This window comes from Caenorhabditis elegans, chromosome V (genome assembly GCF_000002985.6).
Source record: "Caenorhabditis elegans chromosome V".
Taxonomy (NCBI): Eukaryota; Metazoa; Nematoda; class Chromadorea; order Rhabditida; family Rhabditidae; genus Caenorhabditis; species Caenorhabditis elegans.
Genome location: NC_003283.11, coordinates 2,524,291 through 2,546,072, shown reverse-complemented (window position 1 = coordinate 2,546,072; position 21,782 = coordinate 2,524,291). Strand labels below are relative to the sequence as shown.

Sequence of the window (21,782 nt, the reverse complement as noted above, 5' to 3'; positions counted from 1 at the left end):
AATTATACTTTATTTTTGAAAAAAGTTATCAAATTTCACAGCCACACTATTCACAGCTGTAGCTTGCTCCAGAGCCACATGCTCATCGGCTCCAATATGTATGCCCCAACTAATTCTGGTTTTCTTTGGAATTATCATTTTGATAACCGAATTTCTAATGGATCGGTTTAAAGACAAGTATACTATGCTGAGGCTCCCACTGCTCCATTGCCAAAATATTTGCCCAGCCAGGATGAGCCATTGAGGAGTGTAGAAAAATTGCACAAACTCGTAGATAATAGCAGTGCCGGCGTGGAAAAAGCAAATGATAACTCCTTGCAGAATAATCTGAAACAAAATTTCTTGTCAGCAGGTACTAGATAATTTCGGGTCATTCCAGGCTTAGGATTAGGCTTAGGCTTGTGCTGAGACTCAGGCATCTTAGTTAATGGGCCTGGAAAGTTTTTAAAAAAGTTTAGACATGCTGAAATTATTCTACAAAAATAGTTTTTTTCAATTGACAGTTGTTCAATTTAAATACCAAAAAATAATGTGCTCATACTTTTTTTTTGTTGGATCTACGATTTTCTGACTATAATCAGAGGCTTCTCTGTGGGGAGTAACTCAACTCAACTAAAAGTTTAAATACCAGTCTGTCTATTATAGCTTAGAACAGAGACTAAAGATCTAAGCCTTTATCTCAACTTACCTGCCGTTTAGACTTGTACAACCACATTGATGTAGAATACCCGTACTTGAAAATTAAGTAATAACACAAGTAGAAATATAGAAACGTGGTTGAAATTGCTACAATTGGGTTGTTTATATTGTGCAGCACATTGACATATAGCGCTGGCTGCAAATTTTTTCAGATAATTTGAAAAATTTCAATCTAAACCTACATCCTTCCCAATCATTGGGTCAAACGAGTAATACGCGTATTCTGGTATATACACTGGCGGTGCATTGAATAGTAAAGTATAGACCCAGTAAATCATCAATGCAGTCATCACAGCTCTGAACGTCCGTTTCCCAAAAATAAATGCTAATGGGAACCCCGAATTGACCTCAACACAACGTTCGATGGCAAGTAGGATGCAAGCCAAGCAGATTGTCATCCACGTGGATTTCGCGATTGCTCCGATAATAAACATGAATAGTGGATACTGACAAAAAGTTATTCCGTTTATAGCAAGATATCCGGTTACCAAAGAATTGATGCATAAGGAAATTAAGTCGAGAATCCCTAGGATAAGCATTAGTTGGTAGGCAGGAATTCGAGTTTTTGTTCGGACTATTGCAATAAAGCAGGGAATATATAGTGTCTGAAACAAAATTATTTTTGAAAATGTTTCCCTAGAAGTTTGCCAAAAAGTTGACAAAAGTTTTTAGAAAAATTGGAAAAGTTTGCTAACATTTGCAAAAGTTTGACTATAACTTACAAAATTTTGCAAACAATTGTGCATTGAAAAATTTGGTCAAAAAGTTGCCAAAGTGCTTTAAAGTTTGACTAAAACTTGCAAGAATTTGCCGATAAGTTTCCAAAGATTCTCTAAAGCACAATGAAAAGTTGCAAAAGTTTGTCAAAAGTTTGGCAGTAAATTGTAAAAAAATTGCTGAAAATTGCAATATGATGTGGTAAGAAATTTAACACTAAACTGGGAAACCGGTTCGGTGTCAGAATGTTTCATTTCAGCGTGATCTACGTAGATCTACAAAAAATGCGGGAGAAGAGACGCAGAGTTCTCAACTGATTTTGCATGGTTAAGTTTACTGACGACGTGTTTACTGACGTCACATTTTTGGGCATAAAATTCTCGCATTTTTTGTAGATCAAACCGAGATGAGACAGCCTGGCACCACGTGGTCCTGTTACTCAAACTTTATAAAAATTATTTTTAACACCCTTCAAGTCATCAAAAACTGATGAAACTCACTATAAAAATGACGCCTGACACAATCAAATATGTCCCATATATGGGCCAACTTGTCCCAGGCTTGTTCAAATTTTCGGGACATTCATACGCTTCAGGCCATAGCGTGAGAGAATGTGTGAGCACATAAAACAGAGAAGCGACGAAAGAGGACATTAGACTGAAAAGTTGTGTTTTTTTTTCTTTCAAAATTTTCGAGACGAAATTAAGTATAGGGTGCAAAGAATCAAAAGACAGACGTAGAACACGAATGATCAAAACGATTTTCGACAGATCAAAGCACGATGTCTAAAAATTGACACATGTTCAGAGAACCAAAAGAAGCTTAACTGAAATGGGGTAAGAAGAAATCCCAATGCGAATATTTTCACATTGAGTTATTCCTAGTACTCATTGTTATTATAGGAAAACATACAATATACATATTATGTATCAGGCGTGGGCGGCAAACAATTTTTCGGGCAAATTCGCCACTTGCCGAAATTGAAAATTTTTAGCAAACTCGGCAAATTTGGCACTTGCCCAACTTTAAAGTTTTCGGCAAACGGCAAAGACAACGGGAAAATTTTCAAAAAGGAACCGCCTTACGAAAAATCTCTTTAAAAGCTTCCGGCAAATTGATGTTCGGCAAACTACAAATCGGCAAATTGCCGGAATTAAACATTTCCGGCAAATCCGCAAACCGGTAAGTCATGTCAATTTGCCGGCAAAAACATTTGCGAAACGGCACTTGCCGTCCACCTGTTAGAGTGGAAATTACCTGGAGTGGAAATTACCTGGAAAATGTGTTTTTTTTCTGAAAATCCCAACAGGGGTAGTTAATAGTTTCAGGTTGAAAAAACTAACCAATCAGTGATGGCCAGAGGGCGTGGCCAACGTTGCTGATTGGTCAGAATATTGCAATGCGGGTAATTTTGGCAATTTTTTTGGTAACTTACTGTTAGTTAATTTTTTAAAAAATCTGAAATTCGATTCAAAAATTTTTAATGTTTAATAGAAATACAGATTTTAAGCTTGAAAAAAATGATTCAGATATTTTTCGAAAACTCTGAAAATGCTAAGCTCAAAAAAAAAAACAAAAGAGCTTGCTGCAGTAAGTTTAAAAATTAAATTTTTATTGCAAAAACACTATTACTAAAATAAAAATTATGTGGATCAACTATGAAAATTGGTGAACATGGTGTCTCGAATTGAAGATATTTTCATAATCGGAGCCTGCGAGCGACCTGAAAAAATTTTCGACATTTTCCGAGTTCCGCGGAGCCCGTCAAATGTCGGGTGCTGCACTAACATTTAAAAGCGGTACGAAACTCTCTGATCATCAAAATAGCAGTCAACGCGTCCAGAGCCGGGTATAAACTTGCACCAACTCCCGGAGCATTTGTAACGCGGCCCACATATTTCACATCGAAAAATGGCAAAGTTAGCAAGAACCCAGTTGGAATAAATAAAATGCACATTGGAATCAAGGTTTGAATGATGAGCGTCTGGAATAGCTGCCGATGAATTTCCCAGTTCTTTTTGCTTTTTCGATGTTTTGTGTGGCGATACACAGTTCGGAATATGTTCAGGGAAAAGTAGATTATTGTGGAAATTGATATGGAGAGAATAATATAAACGACGGCCATTCCTAGGCAATCTTTCCAGAAAAATTCTAGTGAGCCGGTGGAGTTGTAGATCTGAAACAATGGCTACTATAAGTTAATTTTTAAATTAATTTTTTAGGTCGGCAGAAAGGGTGTAGGTAGGTGCGAAGTAGGCACGCAGGCAGACAGGTAGGCAGGCAGATTCATAACACGTTTGTGAATTCTAATCAGGTACGTATGTAGGCAGGAATGTAGGTACATAGGTTCTCATAAACTTCATGAAGACACGCCTGCCTACATATGTGCCTACCTACTTACCTACCTTTGACTATTTGTAAGCCTACCTCATGCCTGCCTAGCTATGTACCTACCAACGTACCTACTTACGTACCTACCCACCTACCTACGTACCTACCTACCTACCTACCTGCCTACCTACCTACCTACCTACCTACCTACCTACCTACCTACCTACCTACCTACCTACCTACCTACCTACCTACCTACCTACCTACCTACCTAACTATCTACCTACCTGCCTGCCTACCTACCTACCTACCTACCTACCTGCCTGCCTACCTACCTACCTACGTACTAACCAACGCACCTATCTACCTATATACGTACTTATCTACGTACCTACATATGTACCTTCTCCGTATTTACTTACATGCCTACCTACGTACCTACTTTTTGACCACTACCGTGCCTGCATCGTGCCTACCTGACGCCTCCCTACCTACGTAACCACTTACATGCCTACCTACTCACACATTTTATGCCTGGTTACGTGCCTACGTTTGTGTCTATTTCATGCCTGCTATACTTTCCACCTGATACATGAGTGCCTTCCTACATCAGGCCTACACTCATGCCTGCCTATCAACATTTCTACATCAATCCTGCATACCTATTAGCCTACTGTATGCCTATTTACCTGCCCAACTCATTTTTGCCTACCTACACATGCACCTACCTGCCTGTCTAAATCCGTACCTGATTACAATCTCTCAACGTGCCTACCTCACGTAGACTTATGAACCTGCCTGCCTGCGTGTCTACCTATGTGCCTACTTTTTTACCTACCTGCCTTCTGCCTGACTACGGTCAACCATTCAATTTTTAGAATTTTCACTTACATAGAAAACTGAAGAAATCTGCCCAACTTCAAAACTATCATCGCCATACTCTCGCTTCAAACTCTCCCTAAAAAAAAAATTATTTAATGTACTAGTTAGTACAATTTCCAAACATTACCTCATATAGTGCATTTTAAATTCTGTAGGCTCTCCAAACCAGGTAACATTCAGAAACATCAGGGCGCCCAGGAAAAATACCGGCATCAAAAGTCGCAGCACTTTTGGCCCGTGCAAGTGTCGGAGAAGGCGAGGACTGAAAATGCTATGTAAAAGTGCTTTGAAATCGTAAAAACTTTAATAGTCACCTGCAAACCGCCGAATATCTGTAGAAAAAGTGAGCCGACAAAAATAGTACGCAAATCCCGAATGTAGAGCAGTAAAATGCGGCGATAAAATGACCAAATTCCTTGGAAATTGGTAAAAAAGTGGTTCCAACATAAAGCATGAGGCCAGTCCCTGATATGTGCATTATCTGGAAGTTCGAGTTGATTGGCTGAATTTTTGGTCTGCCTGCCTACTTGTCGTCTGCCTGCCTACTTGTCTATCAGAGTGCCTACCTACGGCTCCACTCTATGTCTGCGTTTGTGCCTACTTTATGTATGCCTGATTGCCTGCCTGAGTGTAAACCTATGTGTGTAATTTATGCCTACCTACAAGTCTATCCTATACATGCCTACCTATGTCTCCGCTTTATGCCTGCCTATGTGCCTGCTTTGAGTCAGCCTTTGTGCCTATTTTGAGTCAGCCTTTGTGTCTACTTTATGCTTGCCTATTTGCCTGTCAGAGTGCCTACCTACGCGCCCATTTAATGTCTGCCTTTGTGCCTACTTTATGCCTACCTACATGCCCACGCTATGTCTGCCTTTGTGCCTATTTTATGCTTGCCTTTGTGCCTGCTGTATGCCTACCTCCTGTCTACCCTATGCATTCCTACCTGTGCCAACTTTTCCTCTGCCTACATGCCTACCTCGGACATGTCAACGTGCATGTCAGAGTGCCTACCTATGTACCTACTTATATGCCTGCCTACGTACCTACCTACCTCAGACCTACCTGCAAAAACATGTTTTCGCATGTCTATCTGCGTGCCTACATTATGCCTACCTAGCCTGAATCCCTGCCTAACTTTTTTCGTTTTAGTAAAAAGTAAAAGTTTGCCTACCGGTTGTGTCAAAACCTCCACAAGTGCATACAAAATTGAGAAAATCGAAAACGAAGCCATCAAAAGCTTGTAGGATCCGAAATGCCGAGTGGCTCTTGTGTGTATCAAGAAAAGCAAGGTAAAATGAAAAACTTCCGATAAAATGAATCCAATAACCTGGATGATTTGGAATTCCAGTGGTATGCACATTTTGGAACTTTTTTTGGAAACTGAAATTGACGAGATTAGTTGGTTATTTTTGAAAAGCCCAGTAATTGTTCTGGTCAATAATCTAGAGACCTATAGCAATAAAAAAAATTGAATCAGGTATTATTTTTTGTTTACTTGGCTGACGAAGGTCAGCTTTATATTAGGTTTTTAGCCTGGTGACTTTTGGTTTCTAAGCCAAAAATATCAGAGTTCTGGTTATTGGAAATCAGATTTCCTGTTTAAATCGGACCAGAGAACGGAGGTTTTAATACAAAGAACACATTTTTTTCACATAACGGTATCAAAAAAAATTCAACGAAAAAAAAACATATTTTAACACTCTTCGTAAAACCACTTTTGTGCAATACAAAAAATAAAAAGCAAAATGTTTTCGCTTTCACATATATATACTACAATTCGGATCCAAAATTATGCGTCTCAATGCAAAAACATACACCCACTTTACTATGACGACGATCAGAAAGTGATTGACGGAAATGTTATCGGTGTCTATAATTAATTATAAGGGTGGTTGAGGTACTTTTGAGTGCACAAGTTTTTGCTCATTTTGGGTAAAGAGCAAGCTCAGGAACAATGTACATAGTTGGAAAATTATACAACTAGGGGTATTCGAGAATTTGACAGAGCTCCTCAATTGATGGGCTCAATTTTCAGTGCGAAATATGTTAAGTTGGCTGAAATTAAAGCTGGCAATTTGGGCAATTACCGGATTTGTCATTTGCCGGAGATTCCATAAATCTGAAATTGCCGGACTTGTTGTTTGCCGAAGACTTCAAAAATCAGAAATAGCCGAATTATCTGATTACCGAAAATTAAAAAAAAACGGCAGTCACTGAAAGTTCCAATTGCCTAAAAGCTGAAACCGGCAACTGCCGGAATTGCCGAGTAACGTTAAAAATAATTGCCGAAAATATAATAATTCAATTTCTATACATTTATGGGTGTAGACACGATTTTTGGCAAAATGTTGACCTTTCCATTTAAAAATTTGAAATTTTATAAACTACAAAAGTTTACACCTGCTCTTCTAAAATGAACTTACAACATTCTGAAAATGACTTTTTTTTGGAAAAAATCTAAAATTGAAATTATCCAAAAATCGGCAATTGCGGCAACTGCTGAATTTATCTTTTTTATTTCAAAACTGGCAATTGTCAATTTTTTAATTTGCCGGTATTTTTACACTAAGCCGATAAGGCGGCCTAAGCCTGCCTACTGCAGAACTGCACACAAAAAAACTGATAAAATTGAAAAAAAACTAGTTTTGTACCTACCAAAGAAAGAAGGTAGGCGAGCAGGCGAGCAGGCAAACAGGCAGGCTGGCAGGCATGAGGTAGGTGGTTCTGAAATAGTTTTAAGTCACAATAAAGCATGCATCATATGAACTTCAGCCTCCTACTTTATTAAAAGGGTTTCCAGGCAGGCGCAGAAACGCCTGCCGCGCCTCGAGCCCCACCTCATGTATAGTGCGGCGCGGAACCCGAAATATGTCGGCTACGGCAAAAAAACCACTTGTCGCACTATGTTGTGTAAACACCAAGCCTTTGACTTTTCGTCATAGTGCAGGAATCAGGCGAGAGGCCGGCGTAAGGCGGGAAGATTGGAGGCAGGTGTCTACCTTTCATGCCTAGCTTTTCGCGTCTACCTTTTTTGGAACCCAAACTTCACGGTTCTGAAATACAATTTGCATGTTTGTTCACATGAATTTTCAACTTTCCGTAAAAGTTTGAACAAATGCGTGTCGCAGTTCCACCTGCCATTCTAACTAAAAATGTGCATGATCTTTAGAACACTGAAATTCAAAGATATAAAAGCCCGAAAATTAACATTGCCAATCAAAAATTATTTAATTTCACGGTTTTTTTTCAATTTTAACAAAGCCTTCCATGCAGGGGTCCCTGCCAATGCCTACTGTTTCTCTAAAAAGCGCAGCTTCAATGTCCCCAAAAAACAATATATTATTATTCAAAAATTTCAAATTCCAATGTTCAATGTTCCCTGGATGTTCGTGTTGTCTTTTGCCACGCTTTGCCTGTAATTAAAAACGTCAACAGACTTCTTCAACCTTCCAATTAATCTCCAAACACTGTCTGCAAAAACAAGAGCAACCGAGTTTTGGTGTTCCGATGTCATTATAATAGTGAGCCTGATGTTTGAGCAAAAAAAGATATGTATATCATAAAGATCAATGTGGTAGGGTTATAGAAAATTGAATTGTCGAACGGGGGCCCACGCCTGGTATTGTCTTGCACGTAGTGTCAGAGTGTCTCATTTCGGCTTGATCTACGTAGATCTACAAAAAATGCGGGAGAAGAAACGCAGAGTTCTCAACTGATTTCGAAGAGTTAAGGACGTGCTGACGTCACATTTTTCAGGACGAAAAATCCCCGCATTTTTTGTAGATCAAACCGTGATGGGACAGCCTGTAGCAGCACCATGATTTTGCGGTAACCGTAAATTTTTTTTTTTTTTGAGAAAAAATCACCGTCTAATTTTGGGTATACCAGTTAATTATCTTGCGTTTTCAACTAGATTTGGGTACATTTAACAAGGTCGATGAATGTAAGGTCGATGGACGACTAGATTTGTGAAAATTTGGTAACTTCTGGTTGTGCATCTGCCTTAAATGAACCTGAATCGAGTTGAAAATGCAAGATAATTAACTAGAATACCCAAAATCAGACGGCAATTTCAAAAAAAATTAGTTTCCAGCCGCTGACAAATCAAATTTCAAACTTTACCTAATTTTAGGTCATTTTTTGACCCGCCTTAATTTTTTTTGAGAAGTTTTCAAGAACTTTCATTATGAAATTCGGAGTTTTCAGACAATTTCGAGTCTGATAAAGAAATAAAAAAATCAACTACACCACCTTTAAAAGTAGGAAAAATAATTATTCTACTGAATGGACCTTTTACTAATAAAAATCTAATATTTCTGAGAAACCATAGGCCATAGGCCTTAACAAAGACTTCTGGAAAAAACTGATTGTGAGAACTTTTTTTTGACAATTGCGAATTTCACTGGTTTGTCTAAAATTATATTATATTTCAAATTTTTGATAATTGTGTATAATTGTTGTATTTTGTCTGAATTAATTACCTCGGTACAAAATAAAGCGACCGACATCTCGTGGGCCTTTTTTCGTCAATTTGCCAATTGACGGAATTGGCAAAAAATTGACGATTTGCCGATTTGCCAGAACTTACCATTTTAGGAAAACTTCTTGTAGTTTGCCGAAAATGTGCCGAAAATCAATTTGTCCATTTTTACCATTTTTGAAAACAATGAAAAAAAAAATTTAAATCAAAAAATCTTGATTCCAACAATTTCAATTTCTTTTCGTTTTCTCTAAAAAATTAACTTCCGCCAAAAAAATGTTTAATCAGATGTTCCGTATTTAATTATAAAAAACAACATTCGTCATGGGTTTTTGAAAAACAAAAGATGTCTGAAAAATATCACACATTTGAGTTTCTGAACTGACCCAGGCCACTACACAATTTGCAGATGGAAAATTAATTTCATACTCAACTCCCCTCTCTCTCTCATTTGTTCGGCAAAACGTCAAAAGCCAATTATTTATTCTAGAAATGTTTTTTTTTTTGATTAACCTAGTAGTTTCCAAATATTTTTAGACAAGTTTCAGGTAAAAATGCCCATGCCAAGTGCCCTCCGCTACCTACAGTACACCGGGTGCGCGTTGACCGAGGTGCTCAGCATCTACCTATTCTTGCTAATTTTCTCGAAGGCTTCCCTGAAAATTGGCTCCTACAAGTATTTGATGGCGACTTTCACCGTTTTTTCAATGATCTACGGGATTGTAGAGGTGCTGACTCAACCGGTAAGCGCGAAATTTTGATAAAAATTTTGTTGAATTTTCAGGTAATGCATATCGAGGGAACCGCCTTGATAGTCTATATGGATAGTTTTCTACGCTATGAGAAAGTTTTGGGATTTCATATTACAGGTGAGTGCCTGCCTATGCCTAGCCTACTTATCTCGCCTATTCCTATCCATTTTCAGCATTCTACTGTTCCAGTTTCGGAGTGTGCGTGCTTCTCCTCTCCACACACTTTTGCTACCGCTACATGGCGGTTTGTAGGTAGGCCCCGCCACCAATATTTCGCCCTAAAAATTTCTCAAGAAATTTTCAGGCCCCACATAGTCCGAAACTATACTGGAGCCCGTCTCCTCTACTTTTTCATCCCGGCAGCCGTTCTCGGAACAACTTGGCTTGTGACTGTGGAGATTTGCGAACAGCCAACACCATTTAATTCAGAGTATTTGAGGTGAGGCATGTCTCCTGAATTCTTGAGATTTAATGGAATCTGGTTTCAGGGAAAGTCTGAAATTTTATTATGATGAGGACAGTTATGCCGTTGCTCAATTGTCGGCAGTTTATTATGTAAGTTGGGAATTAGGCTTGGGGGAAAGGATTAAACAATTCCAGAAAATTAGAAAAAAGAAAAAAAAACATAAAAATCGTGAAAATATATTATAATAAAACTTCTTGGAAAAATTACGAAAATGGCACAATCCTTTAAAAAAAAACAAAAAATCACTAGAACGTTGTGCCGAAAAATTAGACATTCCAAAGTTTGTACTAAACAAATTGTCATTTTCAGTACTATGACAAGTGTGGTGTTCTGGTAATTCACTGGCTGCAATGTTTCTCCATATTGATCCTCTACTCGATCATGGGCACATCCATCACATCCATCGTACTTTTCGCGTTCAAAACCTACAAGACCGTCCAGACGAATACCCTAATGAGTGCTGCGACCCGGGATCTTCACCGTCAGCTTCTATTCACTCTTATCATACAATCACTGGTGCCATTTGTGATATTGTTCGCGCCAGTTGGACTATTGTTTCTTCTTCCGTTCTTCAACGTGCATTTGGGCTACTTTGCGAATGCTCCCGGAGCTTGGATTAGCTTTTATCCGGCCATTGACGCACTGATCGCGTTGCTGATGATTCGAGACTTTCGAAATGCGGTTTTCTGTGAGTTTGATTGGAATTTGAGAGAATGGGAATCCAACTAGAGTATTGGTCGGTGAGCAGCGGGCAACTGCGGGCACACTGGGGGACAGTGGGCGCCGGCTACTTGCCTTCTACTGCGACCGACGCTTCGCGGGTTCTGTCACGGAGGGCGGGAATTTTCATTGCCTCCTACTGATAAGATGTTTCCAAAAACTTTACAAATACCCCGTTTCAGGCAGAAAACACAACTCAAGTGCGCAGGTCACCGGAAATTACGACAGTATGACCATCTCCAACTTCAGACGACAGTCGCATATGTAGATTTTCTTTTGTACAATTTATTTGATCTTTCAAAAATAATTTAAAATAAACTCAGTTTCATTGATGTTTCAAGAGTTCTTTCAACGACAGTTTCACGGTCCGATGCACCGTGACCACGACATTCTGATATATGCATCATCACGTGGTCTTACTAGTCATTTCTGACCCAGACATTTCCAAAAACTTGCTTCAAGTTCACTTTTTTTCTTATTTTCACACGGTTCAGTCCCTCTGATCTGTGACTTCAGTCGTTGCCCCAAAAAATTCTAAAAATGGGTCTCGACACGATATTCACTGTTTACTACGCATTTTACTTTATATTTTCCGGAACCGCGCAACTTTTTGTGCTCTACCTCATCGTGTTCCATAGCCCGCCGAGTTTACAAGATATGCGGAAATTAATGATGGCTACGTCACTATCGCAAGTTATCATGTGCTCGTCGGCATTTTTGACGCAAGTTAGGTACAGTAATAAAACATTTTTTGCGGTAAGACCCAAAAAACTTTTTCAGAATTGTCCCGATCCAATTCTCCATCGCACTTTTATCTTTCGGGCCTTGTTCAATTGTAGGCCCGCAGGCTTGCCTGGCCACGTATAATCTGTTGAACGTAAGTTTCAGAAATATATTTTATGTGTGTTTTGGCTTAGGCCCTGGATTAGGGTCAGGCTTAGGCTTTGGCTTAGGCTCATGCTTAGGCCTTGGATCGACTTATGGTGCGTTGCGTGTCGCGTCGCGGCTCGGCTGGATTTTTAACATAAAACTAGATTATCGATGGAGCGTGAAAAATGCTATGAACCCGTTTTGGTGGCCGCAGAAAAAGGTCTAGATTTTAAATATTTCTGATTTTTTTAATGATTAGGACTGTGAAACGTGGCCCAGTTTTTGCTTTGACCAACGGCCACGGCCACATAGACTTTTGATCTCATATTAATCAAATTTTAGACATCAGGTTGCCTCGTGGTGGCCTCCCTCCTCCATATGATGTATTACCGCCGACGTTTGATGTCTTCTGTCAGAAGGCTCTCGACACAAAAGTTCATTGGCAATTGTTTTGTTGTCTACTTTTTTAGCGCTGTTGTTCTGGTTAGTTTTTAGGTTAGCTGAGCATTTAGAATCACCTGAAAAAAAATAAATAAATAATTCACCTGATCTCCGAAATAAAGCTGAAAATTGCAATGTTTCCTAATTTTCCAAAACTGGTCAATGCTCATTGAAGAAAAAAAAACTACACTCGACTTTGATGTTTTGACAGAATATTTCTGTTTTTCGTGCGAAAAAGTTATGCTTTTACGAAAAATCGTAGGCTAGGGTCCTACCACGATTGAAAATGCTTAGTTACCATACCCACAAGTTAATAAATTTCAAACTTGCAATTTATTTTTCCGGTGTTTTTTTTTTGATGTTTGAGGTTGTTCTGCTGTATGAAAAACCAAGAAAGAATAATGACAAGAGGCGTAGAAACTTTGAAAGTACGGTGCAAGCGCGCTCCACGGACAATTGAAAGCGTTCCGCCCCAAAACATTGGGTCTCGTTAGGTATTAGGCGGCAGAACCGAGAATGTTGCGAAACTGATTGAAAGCATTATTTGAATTTACGGTTTCACCGCCAAGTACCTACCGAGACACTAAGTTGGCCGTGGAGCGCGCTTGCAACGCGATTTCGAAAATCGTATTTTTCCGCGTCCTCAAAATTGCTCGTAAATCGACACAACACCCTCTGGCCTAGTTTTCCAGTTCTTTTCAGATTTTCTCATTCCTCGGCCCCACCAACTTCGGGTACATCAAAGCCCTGGTGACAACGTTCTACCCGACAATTGACTTGCAAAACTACACGCTATCCGGCTTCTCTGACGTCACAAACATTCTTTGCTCAACTGCGACGGGAATCATCGCAGCTCACGCGTATTTTCCGCCGCTGGTGGCGATTATTTGGAGACGGTTTGTGAATTTAAGCGGAATTTGGCGATTTTTATGCAAAAAATACGGTGTCTGGTCTCGATACGACAATTTTCTGCTAAATGAATTGAAATGGAAGAGTTTGCCGAACTAGGCCATTTTAGCTCGGCCATATCTGGGGTAGATTTACGGCGCGTTGCGTGTCGCGTCGCGGCTCGAGTTTCGTTGTAAAACTAAATGTATTTGTCCGTGTGGAGTACACGACTTTCTCACGCGTTGTCCGGCTGGCGATTGTCAATGGAGCGCGAAAAATACAATGAAATCGATAAAAAGTCCGCAACAATAAAATTTTGAAATTACAGTAGTCTTTAAAGGCGCACACCTTTCTGCAGTTGCCACAATTTTATCGTGGCGAGACCCGAGAGTACCGACATTTTAACTCAAATCTGCGCCTGAATAATAAGAATTTTGAATTTTTTTAAAGAAAAATCGTCCGAGAAATCAATAGTCAACAATCGGCTTTATCCGCCAGAACTCAACTGCAAACTCGACATTTTGTGCAGTGTCTGACGTGGCAAACGTGTCTTCCGTTGTTTTTCTACGTGGTTCCTTATACATTTTATCTCGTACAGCAACTTTTTGGTAATTTTTCTGTGAATTTTGCAACAAAAAAAGCAGCGTCACACAAAAAGAGGCGGAGCATAATTTTGCAACTGTGTCGCACAGTTTTTTTCTTTTTTTCGTCGCCTTAGCCTGAGCCTGAGCCTGAGCCTACGCCTAAGCCAAAGCCTACGCTTAAACTTAAGCTCAAGCCTAAGCCTATCCTTAAGCTCAAGCCTAAGCCTAAGCCTCGGCCTACGTCTAATCCAAAGACTAAGCCTATGCCTAAGCCTAAGACAAGCCTAGACATAAGCCTAGGCCTAAGCCTGGGCCTAAGCCTAAGCCCAACCTAGACATAAGCCTAGGCCTAAGCCTGGTCCTCAGCCTAACCCTAATTGTAAGCTTAAAAACTGTCCGGCAGTGTTGCGAAACTAGGCTCCACCCATTTTTCTGTGCGGCGCCGTTTTTTTCCGTTGCAAAATTCACATTTTTCAATTTTTTCAGGAATCGGCACCGCCATCACCGAATATTTGATCTTCCCGCTGAACACATTCTCGGCGGTAGTTGACCCGATTTGCATGCTTCACTTCATCAAGCCTTATCAGCGAAAGGCCAAGCAGCTTATTTCGAATTTACTTGGCCTAAATATTGCTCAAAATTCTAGCACAATTGCAACAGTGTCTTCTCAGCTATAATTCGAATAAAACTAGAATTTTCATATCATCATCAGAGAGATGAATAGCAACAGAACAGATAAAATGGAACGGCGGGTGTGGGGGGAAGCAGTGATGACACATAACGCGAAATAGGTGTGTGCATATGGTCTCAGAAAGTCCCTATTCGGTTTGATCTCCAAGAATTGCGGAAAACTGATTTCGCATGGTTAAGAGTGTGCTGACGTCACAAAAAAAATTCCCGCATTTTTTGTAGATCAAACCGTGATGGGACGACCTGGCACCACGTGTGTGTGGGAACCCGTGATTCATGGGGGAGAGAGAGGGAAATAGTGTGAAGGAAAAAACTTGGATAGAAAAATAACAAAAAGATAGGGTAAAAAGGAGTTGTAAAGCAAATATATTAACATATTTAAACAGGGTTGCCGGTGACGTTGAGAAGCGCCTTCAAGAAATCGGGCTCCTTGTTTTCGGCGAGCTTCAGCTTCTTCTTTGCCGACTTCGGTGTGAGGATTGGCGGTGGAACGAGCGATCGCCGGAGGATTTGTGGGGCGCCTGAAATTTTTATTTTTTAGATTTTCACGGATTTCTGGCTTCCCTCATAAATTGAAATGGAAGAGTTTGCCGAACTAGGCCATTTTGGCTCGGCCATATCTGGGATAGATTTACGGCGTGTTGCGTATCGCGTCGCGGCTCAATTTTAGTTGTAAAACTAAATACATTTGTCCGTGTGGAGTACACGACTTACCAACGTGTTGTCCGGCGGGCGATTGTCAATGGAGCGCGTGAAATTCAATGAGGAAGGCCAGAGCCCCGTGATATTTTAAATTGAAAAAACCACCAGTCTTACATTTTCTAGGCATTATTTTGACATGAACCTTTTTCTGGATTTTCTCTGGCGCCGAATTCGTCACAGATTCCTCGGCACTTCGCTTCAAAGATCTGAATTTTGAATATTAAATATTTTTATTTTAAAATTAAAGAATTATATATACTTTCTCTCCTCTTTTCTCTTCAAAATCTCTTCATTTCGCCGCTTTTCGAGAATCTGCGACTCAATTCCGATGGGCTTTTCGTTGATCGTCTCGCAGTTTTTGCATACCTCCTCGACAACAGAATTCCTGTAAAAAAATGTATTTTTAATAAATATTTTACCTTAAAAGCTTACTTTGCGCCATCAATTGGCGGCGGTGGCGGCATTCCGCATTTCTCACAACTTTTGTACTTTTCGTCACTGTTTGTCTGGAAATTTCGCTTTTTTTTAAGGGAAAAAATCAATAAATCAATTTCTCACAGCTTCCCAAGCATTTTTCTCGTATTGAGCAACAACACAGTCGGGCAGTCCGCGATCTTTTCCGTTTTCCGCGAGTTTGTGAAGAAATTTCGCAGTTTGCTCGTCTTTTTCGCCCTTCTCCTCGGAATCTTCTTGATTTTTCGGCATTTTTGAACTGAAAAATTAAATTAATATTTGTATTTATTGATTTTTAGCAGAAAACAACGAAAATTCATTCGAAAAATACCAAATTACGATGAAAAAGTTGTGAAATATTGGAGAAAAAATAAATTGAAGGAACGATGCTCCGATATGCCGCACCGCGTGTTGTTTAGCGGTAAGCAAAAATGGAGGATTTTCGAATGAGGTTTTCGGATATTGGGCAGTTTTTCATGATTTTGGGAAAGGAAAATCAATAAAATCAGTTAAAATTAAATTAATATTATCAAGATCAGGTCAAATTTTGCATTTGGTTAGGACTAGAAGTCTTTCTCCCATTCCACAATGTCACCGTGTTTCGACGAAGTGAATCTGGAATTTTTTTGTGGTCTCATAATAATAATAATAATAACTATTTCCAAAATTCAACTCACTTTCATTATTCTCAATTCTCTCCGACCTTGAGCAGGTCAGAATTCGCTTGGCGGCTCTGCGATATGGGACTATAAAATAAATTTGTAGAATCGGGTCGAATAGGGCTGGTAAAGTTATCATAAAGCATACAGTGTATTGGGAGATGAGAATTTGAGTTCCTGAATTATTTACTAGTTATTGAAAGTTTAGTTTTAAAAAAAGAGGAAAAATTCAAATTATTTATATTTTTATTCCGCGGGTTTGCGGGAAACACCGTCTGTGCAGTAGGGCGCATTTGAATTTCCATGTCAAATTTTGATAATTCACACATGGTGCCAGAGTGTCTCGTTTCGGCTTGATCTACGTAGATCTACATAAAAGGGGGAGACTGATTTCGCATGGATAAGAACGTGCCGACGTCACATTTTTTGGGCCAAAAATTCCCGCATTTTTTGTAGATCAAACCGTTATAGGGACAGTCTGGCACTATTCATACTCACCAACATATTTATTGAAAATGTAGAAAAACCCAACAGGAACATAACAAAACAGCGGGAGCATAATTTGCAGTCCGAGGCCCTGAAACGATAACGAAAAATTTGCGCGTCAAATGTGATGCACCAGGATGCACCCAATTTTACGCGCAATCACACGGGCTTCTGGTCTTTCTTATTGATTTTTTCGCACTCCATTGACAATCGCCTGCGGGACAACGTTTGGGAAAGTCGTGTACTCCACACGGACAATGACAATTAGTTTCACAATCGAGCCGCGACGCGACACGCAACGCGCCGTAAATCTACCCCAGATATGGCCGTGACAAAATGGCCTAGTTCGGCAAACTCTTCCATATCAATTCATGAGGGAAGCCAGAAATCCGTGCAATTCTTCAAAAAAAAACCTACATGGACCAGTGCTCTGAACTGTGTCACACTTTGTGCGGAAAGCGAATTTATATTCCGGTCCAAAACTTTTAGCGTTTGCCGTCTCCAAGAATAGCCAAGCGTCGGCGCGACAATGGTCAGCAGAACCAGTGTAAAAGTGACGAGCGTCATGAAAATACTGTGAGAATTCGCAAATCCGCCGAATTTTCTATAGGGCTCAAAATTATAGTCCGGGTGAGCTTGTAATGTCTCGAGGTACACAGAGTCCAGGTCGATTGGGGGAATGTAGGAGAGGACCTGGAAGATTCCGTGAAAATTGAGCACGGATTTCTGGCTTCCTCATAAATTGGAAATGGAAAAGTCTGCCGAACTAGGCCATTTTGGCTCGGCCATATCTGGGGTAGATTTACGGCGCGTTGCGTGTCGCGTCGCGGCTCGATTAGTAGACTAATTGGATTTGTCCGCGTGGAGTACACGACTTTCCCACGCGTTGTCCGACAGGCGATTGTCAATGGAGCGCGAAACATGCAATGAGGAAGGCCAGAACCCCGTGAAACTTTAGTATTGAAAAACACGGGGTTCTGGGCTTCCTCGTTGCATTTTTCGCGCTCCATTGACAATCGCCTGTCGGGCAATGCGAGGGAAAGTCGTGTACTCCACACGGACAAACACATTTAGTTTTACAACTAAAATCGAGCCGCGACGCGACACGCAACGCGCCGTAAATCTACCCTAGATATGGCCGAGCCAAAATGGCCTAGTTTGGCAAACTCTTCCGTTTCAAAATATGAGGGAAGTCAGAACCGAACACTTACAATAATCGCAATAGGGAACAAATACCAGAGTCCGAAGATGAAAATTCGAAATTTCATATTATCATGATATTTTATAGTAATCATCCTATAGTACAAAGTATGAATGTTTAGTACTCCGCCGGCAGTTGCCACAGACTGCAAAAATCGATAATTTCAGTTTATCCAAACGAAAGTCAGATTATTACCAGTATAAAAATATACCCATTAAAACACCAAACGGCTCCAAAATATTTACACGGACCCTGACACATTATCGCCAGAGAACGGGTGTTATGGACTGTCCTGTAAGTTTATTGGGTCACGTGTTGATCTACAAAAAATGCGGGAATTTTTCGCCCAGAAAAATGTGACGTCAGCACGTTCTTAGCCATGCGAAATCAGTTGAGAAGGCTGCCGCATTTTTTGTAGATCTACGTAGATCAAACCGAAATGGGACTTTTCTGACACCACGTGTTGGGTCTTGACACGAAAACCGATTTTCTAACCTAAACTGCAGGAAAAAGGTGAACGCCGCTAAAACGTAGTTGAAAAAGTTCGACGGATACAAGAAATATCTCATCGTTCTCAAAACTTTCGAAGTTTTATTAAATATTAGGTAGAATAATAGAATGTGGAGAATTGAGCAACTTGTGAAGTATATCGGATAGTAAACTGCCGCCACGTCATCTAGAATTTTGGACATTTCTGGAAAAAAAAATTTGAGGTTGATTCAGGTAGGGTAAACGGGGGTTTGCAATATTAAGCAGTGTTACGGGAAGACTGAATTCGGAAAACATTCTTGATGCGCAAAATATCTCGTAGCGAAAACAACAGTAATCTTTTAAGTGACTACTGTAGCGCTGGTGTCGATTTACGGGCTCGATTCTTTAAATGAACTTCACGCAGTGCTAGGCTGTCTCATCACGGTTTGATCTACAAAAAAATGCGGGAATTTTTTGTACTAAAAACTGTGACGTCAGCACGTTCTTAACCATGCGAAATCAGTTGAGAACTCTGCATCTCTTCTCCCGCATTTTTTGTAGATCTACGTAGATCAAGCCTAAATGAAAATGCAATATTGCCCGAGATATAAGCCTTTTTCTGGAAATTTCGTTTTCATGTGCTAACACTAAACCATTTCACCAATGTACGTTTTAAAACATTTCCTACAATATAAGAATACTGAAAAAAAGATTCTGAAGCTAAAAAATTTTTGGAATTTTTACGGCATACCAAAATAAGATATTTTCAAGTCAATCAAATAATGTTATACATTTTGTTTGCCATTTCAGCTTCCTACTACTTATGTAGAGTAAATACCAAAAGTATGACTATAATTAGGTTAGGTTAATTAGGCAGAACACAGTGAAACTACTGTGTTCTATGTCGAGGATAGGAAATATATATTATGCAGTGTGTCAGAAATAAATATCACAAAAACTCCATAAAAAGGATTAAAGTGTAACTCAATTTTTCGCAAAAAAAAATTTCGGCGTAAATCTCAAATCACTGATTCTAGAGCACAATAAATTAGTTTACTCTGAAAGTTATGGAGCAAAAATTGAATTTCTGAATATCTCCAGAGACAGGTGATCTTGAAGAATTTGAAGAAAAGGTGCAGAATCTGGAGAAAAAGTTACAAAGTGATCAAGAAGCTACGACATGGCCCCTAATCTACTTTTCTGTCATTTTTCAGCAGGGTTCCATGGGAGGCAGGCGCGGTTTCAGGGCCTGATACCGGTCTTCAACCTGCCTCATCGTCTTGGCGCCTGCATGGGAGCCTACTTTTCAGATATAAAAAAAAAATGAAAAAAATGATCAAAATTATTGAGTAATGGGTTTTTTCTAATTGAAGAATCCTTACTTTTGTAGTTATTTTGAAATTTTATTGGCAAATTTTTTTGTGAAAACTCCAGTGACAAAAAAAGGAAAAAAACAAATCTGAAAACAAGAATTCCAAAACATATCCAAAAAATTATGTGAAACGAGAAAAATCACAAACTATGACCAGGAACTTTTAGACACCCCAAATTTTATTGGAAAGACCAAAAATCTCCGGGCTTGCGTAGGCTGCTTATATGACAAACTGCGCATTAATTATTTAGAATTTGATTGTGAAACATATTCTTGTTTGATCATTTGATAAAAAAGCTACGAGGCCGTGTAGTCTAATTTATAAAAACTGATATACCCAAAATTTGACGGCAATTTCAAAAAAGTTAGTTTCCAGCCTCCGAAAAGTCGAATTTCAAATTTTAACTAATTTTAGGCCATTTTTTTTGAGTCGTCATAACTTTTTTTAGAAGTTTCAAAAAGTTTCATTATGAAATTCGGTGTTTTCAGACAATTTTAAGTATAATAAAGCTATTTGAAAAATTAGACCACACCACCTTTTAAAAATATTCAGAAAAAAACGTACACTCACAAGCTAACAAGTCTCATCATCTTATGTACGTGCCAAATTCCAACATTTTAAAGTTCAGAGCAGCTCGTCTGGAAATAAATTCGGGGGCGAACACATAATGTATGACATATATATTATGGTAATGGAGGGCCAGTTTGCCGATTTGCCGGAAAATTTCAATTCCGGCAACTTGCCGGTTTGCCGTTTTCCGAACATCAATTTGCCGTAAGAGTTCAGAGGAAATTTTTATAACACCGAAACACTTAAAACTGAAATTCTGAAATTCCCAAAAATAATTTTAATTCAATTTTGCCGGTTTGCCGTTTTGCCGGAAAATTTCATTTTTGGCACATTGCCGATTTGCCGGATATCAATTTGCCGAAAGTGTTTAGAGAGTTTTTTTATGAGACGGAAACACTTAAAAATGTGCCTTTTTGAAATTTTTTCCCCCGTTTTTTTTTGATATTTTAATAGAATTTTCTTGCTTTTTAAAATAGATGTAGGAACATTTATAGGATGCGTACAATTTTGCCGATTAAAATTGAAATTCTGAAATTTCCAAACAAAAATGTGCAAAACTACAATTTGCCGAAAATTTTCGGCTATTGCCGTTTTTCCGACAAATTCGACAGATTGGCAAATTGCGGTTTCGACAATTTGCTGATTTGGCGGAAAAACCACAATTTGCTTAAAATTTTCGGCTGTTGCCGTTTTTTGGCAAATCCATAAATTGCCGGTTTTTCGATTTGCCATTTTGCCTGAAACTTCAATTCCGGCAATTTGCCAATTTGCCAATTTGCCTGAAAATTCGATTCCGGCAAAATTTGCCGATTTGCCGGTTTGCCGGAAAAATCGTTTGCATTGGACCGACGGTAGGTTTAATACTACCGGCTGTTCCAGTTTTACTCGACCCCGTAATTGGATCATATTTTCATTTGAAGTTCAGTGGTTATATTCTGTAATTGGGCTTTACCCTCTATTTAATTTTTTTTTTGGAAAATCATCAAAGGTTTGCCGAGTTGAGATTTTTCCAGTCTTATTATGACTGTCCAGAGAGTATAGAAAGTTGAAGAGACACAGACATCCGGGACCCAAGGGGCGGGGCGCGGGAAGAGATGATTTGTGTCGATTTACAGAGTTTTCCCCGTTGTCATCATTTCGTAAATCTACACAAATCGTCTCATCCCGCGCCCCGCCTCTTGGGTCCCCGGCTGTCTATGTCTCTTTAGCTGACTACACTCTCTGGACAGGCAATACCGTATATTCTCTATTAGTACTGCATCCCCAGTAGGCAGCTATTAAACAGGCTTGACAATATGTATTGCAACTAAAATACTCCACGTAAAAAAAAATTAAATTTTTTTCATT

General features: G+C 39.4%; 6 protein-coding genes across 10 annotated transcripts; 2 read left to right on the top strand and 4 right to left on the bottom strand.

Moving 5' to 3' along the window:
• Positions 1-9: 9 nt before the first annotated feature.
• On the bottom strand, positions 10-2,069 carry srt-2 (Serpentine Receptor, class T; the record flags this gene model as incomplete). The annotated part of the gene is made up of 4 exons (NM_071294.1): positions 10-327; positions 689-835; positions 882-1,304; positions 1,917-2,069. The coding sequence occupies 4 exons, from the start codon at positions 2,067-2,069 to the stop codon at positions 10-12; spliced, it is 1,041 nt and encodes a 346-aa protein (NP_503695.1).
• Positions 2,070-3,068: 999 nt separating this feature from the next.
• On the bottom strand, positions 3,069-5,989 carry Y45G12C.6 (Serpentine receptor class r-10; the record flags this gene model as incomplete). The annotated part of the gene is made up of 6 exons (NM_071293.2): positions 3,069-3,139; positions 3,205-3,592; positions 4,639-4,705; positions 4,757-4,891; positions 4,944-5,110; positions 5,801-5,989. 6 exons carry the CDS (start codon positions 5,987-5,989, stop codon positions 3,069-3,071), a joined length of 1,017 nt encoding a protein of 338 aa, NP_503694.2.
• Positions 5,990-9,663: 3,674 nt separating this feature from the next.
• Y45G12C.10 (Serpentine receptor class r-10) lies at positions 9,664-11,315 on the top strand (the record flags this gene model as incomplete). Its single annotated transcript, NM_071292.2, has 7 exons — positions 9,664-9,852; positions 9,894-9,978; positions 10,035-10,113; positions 10,166-10,300; positions 10,350-10,416; positions 10,637-11,015; positions 11,230-11,315. 7 exons carry the CDS (start codon positions 9,664-9,666, stop codon positions 11,313-11,315), a joined length of 1,020 nt encoding a protein of 339 aa, NP_503693.2.
• A 272-nt stretch (positions 11,316-11,587) lies between these two features.
• Positions 11,588-14,507, top strand: srd-72 (the record flags this gene model as incomplete). Of its 5 annotated transcripts, NM_071291.1 has the most annotated exons (6): positions 11,588-11,778; positions 11,828-11,924; positions 12,260-12,400; positions 13,061-13,254; positions 13,697-13,854; positions 14,317-14,507. In NM_071291.1, 6 exons carry the CDS (start codon positions 11,588-11,590, stop codon positions 14,505-14,507), a joined length of 972 nt encoding a protein of 323 aa, NP_503692.1. The 5 variants fall into 5 exon arrangements, 3 of the variants coding, with proteins under 3 accessions (NP_503692.1, NP_001303773.1, NP_001303774.1); NM_001316844.1 differs by lacking the exon at positions 13,697-13,854 and having other exon boundaries at positions 14,317-14,380; NR_133606.1 differs by lacking the exons at positions 11,588-11,778; positions 11,828-11,924; positions 12,260-12,400.
• A 391-nt stretch (positions 14,508-14,898) lies between these two features.
• Positions 14,899-15,927, bottom strand: Y45G12C.16 (uncharacterized protein; the record flags this gene model as incomplete). Its single annotated transcript, NM_001029070.2, has 5 exons — positions 14,899-15,041; positions 15,337-15,428; positions 15,482-15,607; positions 15,655-15,728; positions 15,781-15,927. 5 exons carry the CDS (start codon positions 15,925-15,927, stop codon positions 14,899-14,901), a joined length of 582 nt encoding a protein of 193 aa, NP_001024241.2.
• A 283-nt stretch (positions 15,928-16,210) lies between these two features.
• srd-73 (Serpentine Receptor, class D (Delta)) lies at positions 16,211-18,713 on the bottom strand (the record flags this gene model as incomplete). The annotated part of the gene is made up of 7 exons (NM_071290.2): positions 16,211-16,290; positions 16,353-16,511; positions 16,833-16,911; positions 17,238-17,513; positions 18,032-18,166; positions 18,217-18,313; positions 18,517-18,713. 7 exons carry the CDS (start codon positions 18,711-18,713, stop codon positions 16,211-16,213), a joined length of 1,023 nt encoding a protein of 340 aa, NP_503691.2.
• Between the last annotated feature and the right edge of the window lie 3,069 nt (positions 18,714-21,782).